The 14,048-nt window shown below is 44.7% G+C and overlaps 1 protein-coding gene across 2 annotated transcripts in view; it reads right to left on the reverse strand.

Moving 5' to 3' along the window:
- LOC102945770 (ranBP2-like and GRIP domain-containing protein 3) overlaps positions 1-10,795 on the reverse strand; it is a 65,676-nt gene extending 54,881 nt beyond the window's left edge. The window contains exons 1-5 of one of the 2 annotated variants that reach the window (XM_037897561.2): positions 10,443-10,795; positions 5,248-5,315; positions 4,589-4,700; positions 2,970-3,122; positions 302-532 (exon numbers count right to left, since the gene is read on the reverse strand). In XM_037897561.2, the coding sequence (XP_037753489.1) occupies positions 302-532; positions 2,970-3,122; positions 4,589-4,700; positions 5,248-5,315; positions 10,443-10,514 (636 nt within the window). In that variant the 5' untranslated portion in view covers positions 10,515-10,795. The remainder of the gene's footprint in view (positions 1-301; positions 533-2,969; positions 3,123-4,588; positions 4,701-5,247; positions 5,316-10,442) is intronic. The other variant, XM_037897568.2, reaches the window with a different exon arrangement.
- Between the last annotated feature and the right edge of the window lie 3,253 nt (positions 10,796-14,048).

A 14,048-nucleotide genomic window follows, 5' to 3' on the forward strand; every position in this document is an offset into this window, starting at 1 on the left:
CCACCAAAGATTGAAGTGCTACGCCAACTCTGTTCAAGAGACAAACCCAACAGTCTTAGCGATATACATTAAGATCAAATGTAATAAAGCAAAGAGAGTAAACTGAAATTTGTTGTACCTCCTTTTGTTTTGGTGGACTTTAGTTTAAAAAAAAAAAAAAAAGAAAGAGAACTCTTCCATAGGCCCTGTGCTGTCCCCTAGTCCCCCACTACTTGTAGGATAGACACTAGTTCCACAAAAGAACCAGCCTAATATAGAAAACAAGAGATTTTCCCAAATCCACAGTATGAATTTAACAAACCTTAAGTGTCTGTACAACACACGAACACCACTGCAAGCTTGATCGCATAGTAATCTTCTTTTCTGCCTCTCGACAGTGAGCCACAGCATCCTTCAATCTTTTATTTGAACGGTAGAGCTCTACTAGCCTGATATTTACATAGACATCATCTGGTCTTGCATAGAGTTCTGACTGTATCAGATCAAAAAGCTGATTCCATCCATCTTCACCTTTACAATCCAATAACTGTTCCTATTAAAAACAAAGACAGTGCGTTTTTAGCATCTCATTTTCCATTTAAACTTTTTTTTTTTTAAATCACTGACCACATGACAGGACAGTTTCCTTTATCATTCCCTACTCTTAGCTACCTGATTATGCATAGACCGAGTGGTTGAGAGTATGTCAGGTTTTAAGACATTTATATATGAAATGAGAGTTTGTATAATTTGCTAAGACTTAATAGCATTATTTGAGATTTTTTTAAAAATATTTTTTAAATACTCCTTTATTGAAGTAAGTGCACAAGGAGTCTCAGAGAACCCTGTCAGATCTAACCCTGTCAGGATTTTCGTTTTACAGAATATTATTTTCATTATATTCCTATTCTATATCATTGTATCTAGTCAAGGATTCATTTTTGTTAAAGCAGAGTTAACTTTTAAAAAAAGACAGACGATTTGAACTACATTATTGCTGGCATACATTAAAAAACTAATGCATTCATACACAAGTCAGACCACAGATGCTTAGTTACCTGAAAAGATCAAACTTCATTACTCCCATTCATAAGAATGGGAGTGAAGATACAGACCTCATGTTGGGAAGAAAAATGCAGCAACAAAAAGTTATTTAAAAAGCAAATATTTATCCAACTGTTTATTCAAGAGTACAGAAAGTAGGCAACTAGCCAAATGCCATCAAAAAAGCTGCTACATTTCTGCACACTAATCCCTCAGATAGGAAAAGCTACACAAGAAAGTGTCTGTGATGGACTTCTGACATTTAAGTGAAAACAATATTTTTATAGATCTATAATCAACATAGAGTTAGGGATTCTAACAAATTGAGATGTCCACAATTGTTCCCAGAAAACACAAAAACAAATAAGCAAAGTGAGAGAGTTGCTGAGGTTGAGTCTGGTACTTGCTAGGTAGTCAGCCATAAAACCAGATCAAAAAATATATCACTAGACAAAGAAACCAGTAACAGTTTAAAGGTCTGCTACTTTGCTATTTGTCAGAACTAGAAGTGCTGTCATGGACCAGGAAGTTCTCCCTACATCAAGTTCTGAAGGAACTCAAATATGAAGTTTCAGAACTACTAACTATGGTATGTAACCTATCATTTAAATCAACTTCTGTACCAGACGACTGGAAGATAGCTAATATGATGCCTATTTTTAAAAAAGGCTCCAGAGGCGATCCCAACAATTACAGGCTAATAAGCCTAACTTCAATACCAGGCAAACTGAAACTATAGTGAAGAACAGAATTATCAGACACATAAATGTACATGATATGTTGGGGAAGAGTCAACACGGCTTTTATAAAGAGAAATCATGCCTCACCAATCTATTAGAATTCTTTGAGGGGTTCAACATACATGTGGATAAAGGCGATCCAGTGGATATAGTGTACTTAAACTTTCAGAAAGCCTTTGACAAGGTTCTTCACCAAAGGCTCTTAAGCAAGGTAAGCAGTCATGGGATGAGAGAAGGTCCACTCATGAATCAGTAACTAGTTAAAAGATAGGAAACCAAGGGTAGGAATAAAAAGTCCGTTTTCAGAATAGACCAGTGGTTCCCAAACTGGGGTTTTCAGAATGTTACAGGGGGTGCGCCAGAAAAATTTCACTAATGGCACCCAGAGCACCCTGGGCATTGGAGGCAGCAGGTGGGACCCGGTTGCAGGGCAGACAGCCCGAGCCCCAGAGAGAGTGGGGCAGGGCAGTTGGGGCTGGCAGCCCGAGCCCTGCCCCCGTGAGCAGGGGAGCCGGCCGCCCAAACCTCAGCACTCCGCTCGGGACCTGAGCCCGAATTCAGTGGAGCTCAGTTGACCGGGGCGGTCAACAGGGTCCAGCAGCAGGAGCCCCATGGAGTGCGGAGGAAATTTAAACTTAAATCCCTGGAAATATTCGTTTTTAGGAGGGGGCTCACAAGATTTCACAATTTAGTGAAAGGGCTTTGCGGGCTGTTAAAGTTTGGGAACCACTGGAATAGAGATAAATAGTGGTGTCCACCAGGCGTCTGTACTGCAACCAGTGCTGTTTAACATTCATAAATGAACTGGAAAAAGCAGTAAAGTGAGGTGGCAAAATTTGCAGACAATACAAAATTACTCAAGATACTTAAATCTAGAGCGGACTGTGAAGAGTTACGAAGGGATCTCACTAAACTGGGTGACTAGGCAACAAAATGGCAGATGAAATTCAATGTTGATACATGTAAAGTAATACATATTGGAAAATATAACCCCAACTGTCCATACAAAATGATGGGATCTAAGTTAGCTGTTACCATTCGAGAAAGATCTTGGAGGTAGTTCTTTGAAAACATCCGCTCAACATGTGGCAGCAGTCAGAAAAGCTAAAACAGTATGCTAGGAATCAGTAGCAAAGCGATAGCTTAAAATAACTGCATGCATGTTAGAACTTTGTGATTATAGCACACCTCAAAATTTCAGTTTACCTTCAGCCTGTAAACAGCAGGGCTTCCAGGGAAGAGTTTAGAAGCTCTCTCAACCCAGTATTTTGTTCTTCCATCTGTAACATCATTGTCACACAATAATTCCGCAATCTTCAGTACAAGATCTTTTTGTGTTGGGTTCAACTCCACTGAACGCTAATATTTCATCACCACCACAAAAAAACCAAACAGCTGTTATTTTTGTAGTTAGTATGAATTATGAAGAATTTCAGCATATAACTAGATAAACAGAACAAAAAACTACTCAGAAACACTCATCAGTACGTACTTTTACAGTTTTAAGTGTGCAACGAAAGCAGCTTCAAAAATCTGTTACAGTACTACACTTCACAAGATGTATTGGACATGTTTTTAATAAGCTTATTTTTCAGGAAGTTATTAGGTGAAGAAACACATACTGGTAGTTTTACACCTTTATATGCTTATGGAATGAGTCAGATCAATGAGTTTTGGTCCTGATTCTGTAACCCAGTACTGTAATGCAGTTTACTAGCAATTGGAATTCACACCATAAAGTTATAGGGATCCCTGTTAGGGAATCCCAGGGCAATCTTGATGCCTTATTTTGAAAAGTATTCTACCAGCCTAAACTCCCTATTAATCAATTTTCAGTGTGGGAAGAAGTTAATGGTCAGGTTTCTTAAAGATCAGCTCTAGGACTGATACAATATGCAGTTACTTCGGTTTGAATTTTCTTTATACTTATCTTAGATATTGCATCAATAGTGAATTTCCTCTATTTCTTTCCATGTTTTTAATTTGTGCATTTGACAGTACTGACCATAGTCAATTTTGTTTTCCCACGGCTAGCAAGTTAGTTTCCTTCTTTGGTTTTGCTGGTCTTTAACACAGCACCAGGGAAGAGAATACACATTTTGAGAGCGAGAAAGAGGAAAATATAACAAGAATCACAAAAAGCTGTCACACAAACTCAGTGCTGCAAGAAAATGAGCTAAAAGTCTTATTACAATTCATTAAAGGGTTAAATATTTTTATGAATATACAGTTACGTTAGATAGGATAAAGTTCATAAGGACTAAATCCTCATGCTTTAGAACATAAGCCAGTCAATCACCCAAGATTAGAAGTAAAAATTCCCCCATAGGCACGTTATTTCTTAACTGTTCATTTGAGGGAGGGTAAGGGGAGACGAAGTGGGTATTCACCCATGAAAACTTATGCTCCAATACGTCTGTTAGTCTATAAGGTGCCACAGGACACTCTGCCACTTTTACAGATCCAGACTAACACAGCTACCCCTCTGATACTTGGTAAGGGGAGAGTTATACCGGTCCCTGCAGCAATAGCCATTGTCCAGATCCAGATCAATTACTGGTATGATTCGTGACTATTTTTACAGGGCACGTTAGGGTGAACAAATGTAAGACCCAAACCTGCTTTTCTACAGATATGCCAGAATGTTTTCCAATTAGTAGAAGATTTTTTCCCCAGAGTTAACTTAACATGTGCGGAAGTCCACGGGTTATAAAACTGAGGCTTTCTAGTAACTTAAGCTAGGAAAGAGAAATAAGTGACACTAAACCCTTCTGGAATTCGTCCATAATTCAAGAATCACTTGATTTCATCATTTTACTTCTTACCTTATAGCAACCCACAGCTTTTTCTATGTTATCTTCAGCTTCATAGAGCTGGCCCAGAAATTTGTGTGCCTTGGGATCTCTCTCTTGTACATTAAGATAAGTAGATATGTATCTGTAAGAAAGCAGTTACCATATCCGTATGTAATGAATAATTCTGAAACAAAACCTGAAACAGACAGTTAAACAACGTAAATAGTTCACTGGTGCTCTGGACTCTGAGGGTGAAGAGCAAGCAGTGTGTTTAGTTCCAGGTATCTGTTCTGGGGCCTCAAAAAAAAATTAACCAACATTATTCTGATATGAGCCATCATTACCTGTTTGCCAGAAAATGTGTGTGTCTAACAAGGGAGACTTGTGATAGCGAATCACTTAGAAACAGTAACTTACGGAAACTAAAATATAAAGTTCTGCTATGCTGTTTGAATGACAGCTGTCTGAATAAAGAACACTTTTCAGTCCCTCATTTCCAGTTTTCCTTCAGGTTTCCCCATTAGTGATTCAATGGATTTGTATCAAATAAGTGCTATTAGCACTGTCTGAAAATAACAGTTTTGATCATTCAGTATTAGGCATCAGAAATTGCTTTGTAACAATACCAGTATCCATTTAATTTCTATAGCAGTAAAGCTCTTTGGAGGACAGAACAACATATACTTTACCTTTTAGCAAGTTCATACTCTTTCGCTTCATAATAGAGTTTAGCAAAAAAGAATCCTTTCATTGATTTCTGGAAGGGAAAAACATTAATGTTATGATAAATAAGCTTAAAATATTTAATGTCTATATTTTTGACCCAAAATGGCTTAGACAAAGTTCCCAGTTAACATATACTATATTAAGTGATTAAACTTCAGACACATCAGTTATCAACCCTAGTCCAGTTTTTCATTTTGGTCTGTAATATTCTCCCCCATAACATCTTTGTAGAGAAAGACTTAATACCATACTGATGGTGTACATTTGGGAAATTAAGGCTACCCAGTGAACCAGAGAAATTCATTGCTTGGTTGTAATAGGAACACTTCTGACAGGCAGCTAACAAAAACAGTGAATGGGAGACAAGATGTGGTAATTTTGGTCACAATATAATACGCTTACTGCTGGAAAAGCTTGTTACACATCCATCCACCAGTAGGGAGATAATTAATTTCTTAAATTATACACTGCAACAAGTCTGTCATCAAACATTGATGTTTAAATAGGACACAGGAATCCCATAGTACTCCCAAACTACACTACTCTTGATTACTCCCTGATAGTTCTCCCCAAAGGGAAAATTTCTGCTTGTGCCACAAAGATATAGTTATGGCCTGATATTAATACAGATGTTCTGCAAGGGAAGGGAGAAGCAGCCAAAAGTACTTTCTCTCCATTCTACCACCCACTGTATCTCTAACAGTAAAAGATCATCCTTGTGCCTCAAGAAAAGGAGTACTTGTGGCACCTTAGAGACTAACTAATTTATCTGAGCATAAGCTTTCGGGAGCTACAGCTCACTTCATCGGATGCATAAAGTGGAAAATACAGTGAGGATGTTTTTATACACACAGACCATGAAAAAATGGGTGTTTATCACTACAAAAGGTTTTCTCTCCCCCCCACCCCACTCTCCTGCTGGTAATAGCTTATCTCAAGTGATCACTCTCCTTACAATGTGCATGATAATCAAGGTGGGCCATTTCCAGCACAAATCCAGGGTTTAAAAAGAATGTCTGAGGAAGGGGGGAATAAACAAGGGGAAGTAACCTATTTCCCCTTGTTTATTCCCGCCTTCCTCAGACATTCTTGTTAAACCCTGGATTTGTGCTGGAAATGGCCCACCTTGATTATCATGCACATTGTAAGGAGAGTGATCACTTGAGATAAGCTATTACCAGCAGGAGAGTGGGGTGGGGGGGGAGAGAAAACCTTTTGTAGTGATAAACACCCATTTTTTCATGGTCTGTGTGTATAAAAACATCCTCACTGTATTTTCCACTTTATGCATCCGATGAAGTGAGCTGTAGCTCCCGAAAGCTTATGCTCAAATAAACTGGTTAGTCTCTAAGGTGCCACAAGTACTCCTTTTCTTTTTGCGAATACAGACTAACACGGCTACTACTCTGAAACTTGTGCCTCAGTTGCTCCTGTACAGAATTGCTGGAGAAGGAACATGAGTGAAACTGACTAGCTCCTGTCATGGCTGCTGTGGAGCAGAGAAACAGGCACTTCTTGAGAAAAGAAAGAAGAAAACGGAGATGAAGAGTAACAAAAAGGAGGGGAGATGAGAAAACGCAGTGAGGCTGTATCTTTTTATTTAATGGCAGAGCATCAGCTTGTGACTATCGAGATCCTCTCTCCCTGGACCAACAGAGGTGACATACACATACAGATACTACAAACTCAGGCATGAAGGGGAAGGAAGGAACACCTTATTTCTCTAGCAACTCATTCTGGTTAAGTGGAAGACCAACACTGACAGGATAATGAAAAATCCAACTCCAGACCTTCTAGGTGAGAGCAAGTATCACTTCAAAACAGAGTTGTTGGTGAATGAACAAGATTAAAAGGTAAAATGGAAGTCTCTGAAAAGTCTCAAAGAAAAAAAAAGGTAAAACCAGAAGAGGTGAAAGATGCAGAGAACCAAGGAGGAAATAAATAATGGACACCAGTGAAAGCATTCCAAAAAGAAGTGGGTAAAGAATGACAAAATAAATGAACTGCTAATTAAACACTAAGTTTTGATTTTTGTATTTTTTGCTACAAACTTAATTTCACTTGAAACTGTGGCAAAAAGAAACAAAGCAAACATGCAACCCTTTTCATCTGTATGACGCTGTAGGAGAATGCTTCAGAACATACAGCCAGAAGCAGCTGATGGAGCCAAAGTCACAGTGAAAATCCACGACAGATACCAATCTCTGTTTAAAACGATATTTAGTGCAAAAGTTTATCCCCTCTTTGGAATTTGGGACTTAAAGACAAAATAAATCCCAAGGCAAACTTGTTTGACTGTAAACTCCTTGGAGCACAGACCAAAAAATCTCTGCGCTCAAATGATAAAGTGCCCACAGAGTATGGAAACAACTGATAATTGCTCGTTTTTCCCTCAACAATTAATTCAGCCAACAGTAATTTCTACTCCTCTATCAAGGAAGACAGAAGTACAAATAAACATTTTAGACATAATGAAGTTTTGGATTTTTACATGCAAATTGGGTCCAGCCATCAGCTACTGGAAAGCGTCTAACATGGCACCAACTGGAAAGGGCCAAGTACTTCTCTTTCCCACTCCTTTCAAAAGCATATCCATCAATGCTAACAAAACCAAGCTAAGATCCTATCATATTTCTACTGGAAGTCCACTTAACTTATTTCTGAAATACTGGCATCAGCTCAGGAATCTTTACATTTTCTCAAATGTTTTAATAGCACCTGTTCATGAAAGGATTGTATTGTGTATCCCTTCCCATATTCACAACTGGGAAACATCCCTGTGTCAGCTACAGCAATTGCTTATTAGAGAGTGCGACACTAGAAAGATTCAATGTATTTTTAGTTTTCTTTAATGCAATTTAGGACCTGGAAACAAAGAGAGCCAAAAATCACATGACCAGCCAGATCTCTGCAAGCCACCAGCAAATGCTCCGAGGAACACTGGTGGTCCACAAACCACAGCTCCAGAACCACTGCATTAACAGCAAATGAAGACAACCCAAATAATTATCTATAAAGCATATAGGGACAAGGTATTATTGGACACCGAGTGCTTCTCTGGAAAGTGGATGAACTATTGAGGCAGAATTAAGAATGGTAAGAATTTCTTGGTTTGTTTGTATCATTAAGTTCTCAACCACAGTTTAAAAAAAAAAAGAAAAAGAAAAAAAATACAACTTTAATCACATTTAAGATCCAGGACAAACAAAAACGACCCATTATATTCTAAGCAATTCCAATCCCTCAACTTTCTCAAATCACTCACCAGATATTAAATTTCACTGTTTCAGCACAAAGATTATTTATTTTTGAACAAAAGCATGCATTTTAATTTTTTTACCCTATAATAAGACATGTTTAGATTTTAATCTTCTCCATAAACAATATATTATTGGACAAATGTGTTTGATAAGTTTGAAACGGTCTGGTGAGCCACACTTCTTTACAATTTCAAGGGATAGTTCATTTCAGTCCCTTCTTAATTTTACAATACAGGATAAAGGAAGAATGAGAAGTATCTATTTTCCATTGTTTACTTTGCGTACTTACTATACAATCAGCTACACCATTACCCATGTAAAGTCAGCATTCCCTGTTTGTGTGGGTCTTTTGCACAGTGAACAGGAGCAAACATTAAAAAAAGTGCGATGTAACAACAAATATCTGTTAGGTGTAACTTTTAAATTGAATAATTTGTTGACATGGTCTCTGTTGTAAAAGGCATCTGAATCCTATGACTTCCACAAACAACAAAATCTCTGCATGCATATTTCAATGAGATAGTATCAATACTGTGTGCACAAAGCCTGCCTAAAAAGATTATACATTAAACGCACTGATGTGCCTACAAAGCAGTACATAACACTTAAATTTCCTGCCACTACAATATTGAGCATTTACTAATGGGACTAAAACTACAGAATAAGTGTTAACAGTCAGGTTTTAAGCATTAGATTGATCTCTGGCTTTTCAGAATTAAATGCCTATGTTAAACTATATCTGTGTGACCACAGGTGATCTGGAGAGCATCTTCTGGGTTCTGCAGAGAGATAACTGGTGACGCAGAACTAGCTATAATTTTCATTTCTAAAGTGCATTACCAGATAAGAATGTAATGCATTTTCAGCTAATTCCATGTAAACAATTGTGATCGTTGCAATGGGGTTGTCACAAGCCCATGAACAAGCCGGGAGCTAGGTCAGCCACTTTTTATTAAAATGTGATCCACGTTTTGTGAAAAAAGTTTGAGCCCGTGAATTACCGCGCTACAGATTAATAACTTTGAAAGCTAAATTTTTTTTTTTTAGAGCAATACCAGTGTTTCAGACAAATCAAATCTACAGCATCGCATTAGCGACTTAAATCCTTTCCTTAGCAGAAGCAGCGGGGCGAGCTTCCCTGCACGATCCCATTGCTCTCCCTCAACTCAACCGCGGAGGGACGGACGAAGGGCTAAAGGAAATGCGCCCACAGCCAAGAAGATGGCTCAGACCCGTCTCGGCTAGACTCCGGGGACCCGGCTGCTACACTCGCCACCCAGCCTTGGCTACAGCCCCGCCCCCACAGCCAGGGCAGGGGCCCGGCCTTGCAACCGGCCCACAGAGCGACGAGGGGGCGGCGGGCCCCGCCCACACCGAAATGAGGCCAGACCAACGATGTTGAACGCCGGGCTCCTGTCAGACACGGGCCCGGGACTCGCTGACCCCCCCCGCCGCCGCCTCCCTGACGCGGGCGGGGGCCCACCCCGTGGGGCCCCGCCGGTGCCGGATCGGGGCAGCCGCCCTCCCCCAGCCGCCCCTCGCGGGCGCCAAGTCCCTTCACCCCACCGCCACGGGGGCGCCAGCGGCAGCCCGCGCCCCGCGGCGACCCCGGCACCCGCTCCCCGCCGACGGACTCGCCCCACTCCCCGGCCCTCGCTCCCCGCCGACGGACTCGCCCCACTCCCCGGCCCTCGCTCCCCGCCGACGGACTCGCCCCACTCCCCGGCCCTCGCTCCCCGCCGACGGACTCGCCCCACTCCCCGGCCCTCGCTCTTGGGGAACAAGCCGCCGCCACCCCCGCCCCGCAGTCACCCGGGCGGGGACCGACCGACCCCCCCCTCCGCCGCGGGCACGGCTCCGCTAGCGGAGCTCGCCGGGGACACCGGCGGGCCGCTCACCTCTTTGGGGGAGGGGGCCGCGGCCTGCACGGAGGCGATGTACCGCTCCACCTCGGCCTTGCTGCGCCTCATGCTCGTGGCGCGCGCAGAGCCGCTCGCTCGCTGAGCGAAACACGAAACGCCGCCGCCGCTAGCCCCCCGGCTCACCAGCCGCACTCGCGCTGCGCCCACAGGCGTGAGAGTGGGGAGGGGGACGCTCGCGTGCGTAACGCGGCGCGCTACGTCTGCGTGCGTCGTCACCGCTTGCGGAAGCAGAAATGACGTATATCGGCTGGGCCGTGTCCTGGATCTGAGCCTGCCCCTTCTCCTCTCTCCGCGCCCGCGGCGGCGCGTTCCTTGCCCAGTCACAGTCCCCGGGAGCCAATCGCAGCGAGCGTTTGGGGTGGTAGGCGGCGGGGGGAGAGGGTGCGCGTGCCCAGAACCCACGTGTACAGCTGCCAGCCGCGCTTGCTGCTGGGCAGCTTCAGGGATAACGCGGTGGGGGTGGGGGTGGGGGTGGGGGTGGGGGTGGGGGTGGGGGAGGGGGAGGGGGGGAGGGGGAGGGGGAGGGGAAGGCCAAGGCCTGTCACCTCTGGCTGGCCTGGTAATAGTGTGAACCGGGGAGGGGGGTCGGGCTGGTGCGAAGAGGAGGGTGATCAGTTGTTGTCCGTGGCCGCTGGCGGCAGGACAAGACGTGAAGGGGGCTCAGTCTGCAGCCAGGGAGGTTTAGGTTAGATCTGAAGATAAAACTTTTTTTAACTTTGAGGGAAGTTGAATTGTGCAACAGGCGTGGGAGGGCGGTCCTGGAGTCCCTGCCGGGGCTGTGTGTGTGTGACGAGGTTGGACAAGCACCTGTCAGGGGTGGCCTAGGGTAACTCAGTCCTGCCTCAGCGTTAAGGGGCTGGACTTACGTCCCCTAAAGCCAGTGGTGAGCTGGGTCGCACGAACCCGTTGTTAAATTTAGAAGCCTTTTTAGAGCCGTTTCAGAGTAACAGCCGTGTTAGTCTGTATTCGTAAAAAGAAAAGGAGTACTTGTGGCACCTTAGAGACTAACCAGTTTATTTGAGCATGAGCTTTCGTGAGCTACAGCTCACTTCATCGGATGCATAGCATATCATGGAAACTGCAGAAGACATTATATACACACAGAGACCATGAAACAAAACTTCCTCCCACCCCACTCTCCTGCTGGTAACAGCTTATCTAAAGTGATCATCAAGTAGGGCCATTTCCAGCACAAATCCAGGTTTTCTCACCCTTCCCCCCCCCCCCCCCCCCACACACACATACAAACTCACTCTCCTGCTGGCAACAGCCCATCCCTCTTTGAAACCTCTCTTTATAATGCGCATGATAATCAAGGTGGGTCATTAGCCGGTTGTCCCTCTCGGGACCTGCCGGGAGCGACAACCGGTTCTAAAAGGGCTTCTAAATTTAACAGCCGGCCAAAAGTGGCGCCTTAGGTGCTGACTCCATGGGTGCTCCAGCCCTGGAGCACCCAAGGGGAAAATTTGGTGGGTGCAGAGCACCCACCGGCAGCTCCCCGCCTCACCCCCAGCCCCAGCTCACCTCCGCTCTGCCTCCTCCCCTGAATGCGCCGCCCCGCTCTGCTTCTCGGCCCCCCCGCCAGGTTTCCCGTGAATCAGCTGTTCGCGTGGGAAACCTGGGAGGGCTGAGAAGCAGGCGGCGGCTTCGCACTCAGGCCCAGGAAGGTGGAGGCGGAGTAGAGGTGAGCTGGGGCGGGGGGGGGGCGCAACGAGGGCCGCCCGCGCTGCAGGAGGTAACCCGGGGGGAGGGAGGGGAACTGCTCCCCGCTCCAGCTCGCCTCCGCCTCTCTGGGCCTTAGACCTCCCAGGCTTCCCACGCGAACAGTTGTTTCGCAGGAAGTCGGGGGAGGGGGCAAAGCAGAGCGGGGCGGCGCGTTCAGGGGAAGAGGCAGAGCGGAGGTGAGCTGAGGCCGGGCGGGGAGCTGCCAGTGGTGCACCCACCAAATTTTCCCCGTGGGTGCTTCAGCCTCGGAACACCCAGGGAGTCGGTGCCTAAGGCGCCACTTTTGATGTGATTGATGGGGGGAGCGGCCGCTCCCCCCCTAGCTACGCTCCCCCACCCCTAGGAGCCAGAGGGACCTGCTGGATGCTTCCTGGGAGCCGCCACAGGTAAATGCTGCTGGGACTCCTCACCTCACCCCCCAGCAGGTCCCTCTGGCTCTTAGGGGCGGGGTGCGGTGGGCACCCACTGCGGCGGCCCACAAGACCCTTCTGCCCGGTTCTGGGGGCAGTCAGGGGACAGGGGTGGATGGGGCAGGGGGTCCGGGGCGTCAAGGAATGAGGGGGATTGGATGGGGCAGGAGTTTCCAGGGGTGGGGGCGGTCTACGACCCCCTCGTGGGGTGAGGAGGGAACCAGTTGTTAATATTTTGGCAGCTCATCACTGCCTAAAGTCCTGCATTTCTGTGATACAAAAGGGATGATGAGAGGCTGGTAGGACTCATGGGAACTCTGTGTCACAGGACCGTGTTTCGTGCATGAGATCAGCATGCCCAGTAGAGATTTATTTCTGTGACATCATTTGTTTTCAACTGTGGCCATCTTCATCTTCAGTTAATATTCTTCTGAGATTCGAATTTATACATCATAGGATTAATCCTCAGACCAAGCCTATGATTGACTACCTGGAGCCATTATGATGTATTATCATGAGTCCAAGCTACTTCTATAACTGTATAACTGTTTCCTTCAGCTCTCTCTCTGTACAGCACCCCGACCAGCAAAATTATCCAGGAAGAAATAGGAGTCCATTTCCTTCTTCCTTAAAGCCAGTATTAATACATGATCCCATAAGACAATGGTTCTCAATCAGGGGAATATGTCTTCCTAGGGTACACAGGGTCTTCCAGCTGGTACATCAACTCATCTGGATATTTTCCTAGTTTTACAACAGGCTACATAAAAAGCACTAGCAAAGTCAGTACAAACACATTTCATGGTAAAATGAGAAAGTAAGCAATTTTTCAGTAATATTGTGCTGTGACACGTTTGTATTTTTATGTCTGTAAGAAAGTACTTTTCAAGTGAGGTGAAACTTGTGGGTACAGAAGACAAATCTGACTCCTGAAAGTGGTACAGTAGTCTGGAAAGGTTGAGAGCCACTGCTGTAAGAGACCCTAGGAGCATATGTCAGATCAAATAATAATCAAAATTTGGGGTGGGGGGGATACAACCTACCATCTATATGTAAAGCAGATGAATTGTCTGGTGGATGGTAACTGGGAATATGAAAGTAAGCCTCCTTTAGGAACTTGTTTAGATGTTTCAGATGGAGCCCTGTTTGTTCCTGGTCCTCGAAATAGGATGAGGAACGACAGTGGATGGGGAATTGGTTGTAGTGCTCTGAAGTACATGACTAGAGCTGTACCACATTCAGGGCCATGAAAAATGCGTCACGGACCGTGAAATCTGTATAGTAGAGGGTAAAATCGCCCAAAAGACCAGATTTCACGGGGGAGACCAACATTTCTCAAATTGGGCGTCCTTACCCAAAAGGGATTTGCATGGGGGTCACAGGATTATTTTAGGTGGGGTCACGGTATTGCCACCCTTACTTATGTGCTGCCTTCAGAACTGGGTGG

Source organism: Chelonia mydas, chromosome 1 (genome assembly GCF_015237465.2).
Source record: "Chelonia mydas isolate rCheMyd1 chromosome 1, rCheMyd1.pri.v2, whole genome shotgun sequence".
Taxonomy (NCBI): domain Eukaryota; kingdom Metazoa; phylum Chordata; order Testudines; family Cheloniidae; genus Chelonia; species Chelonia mydas.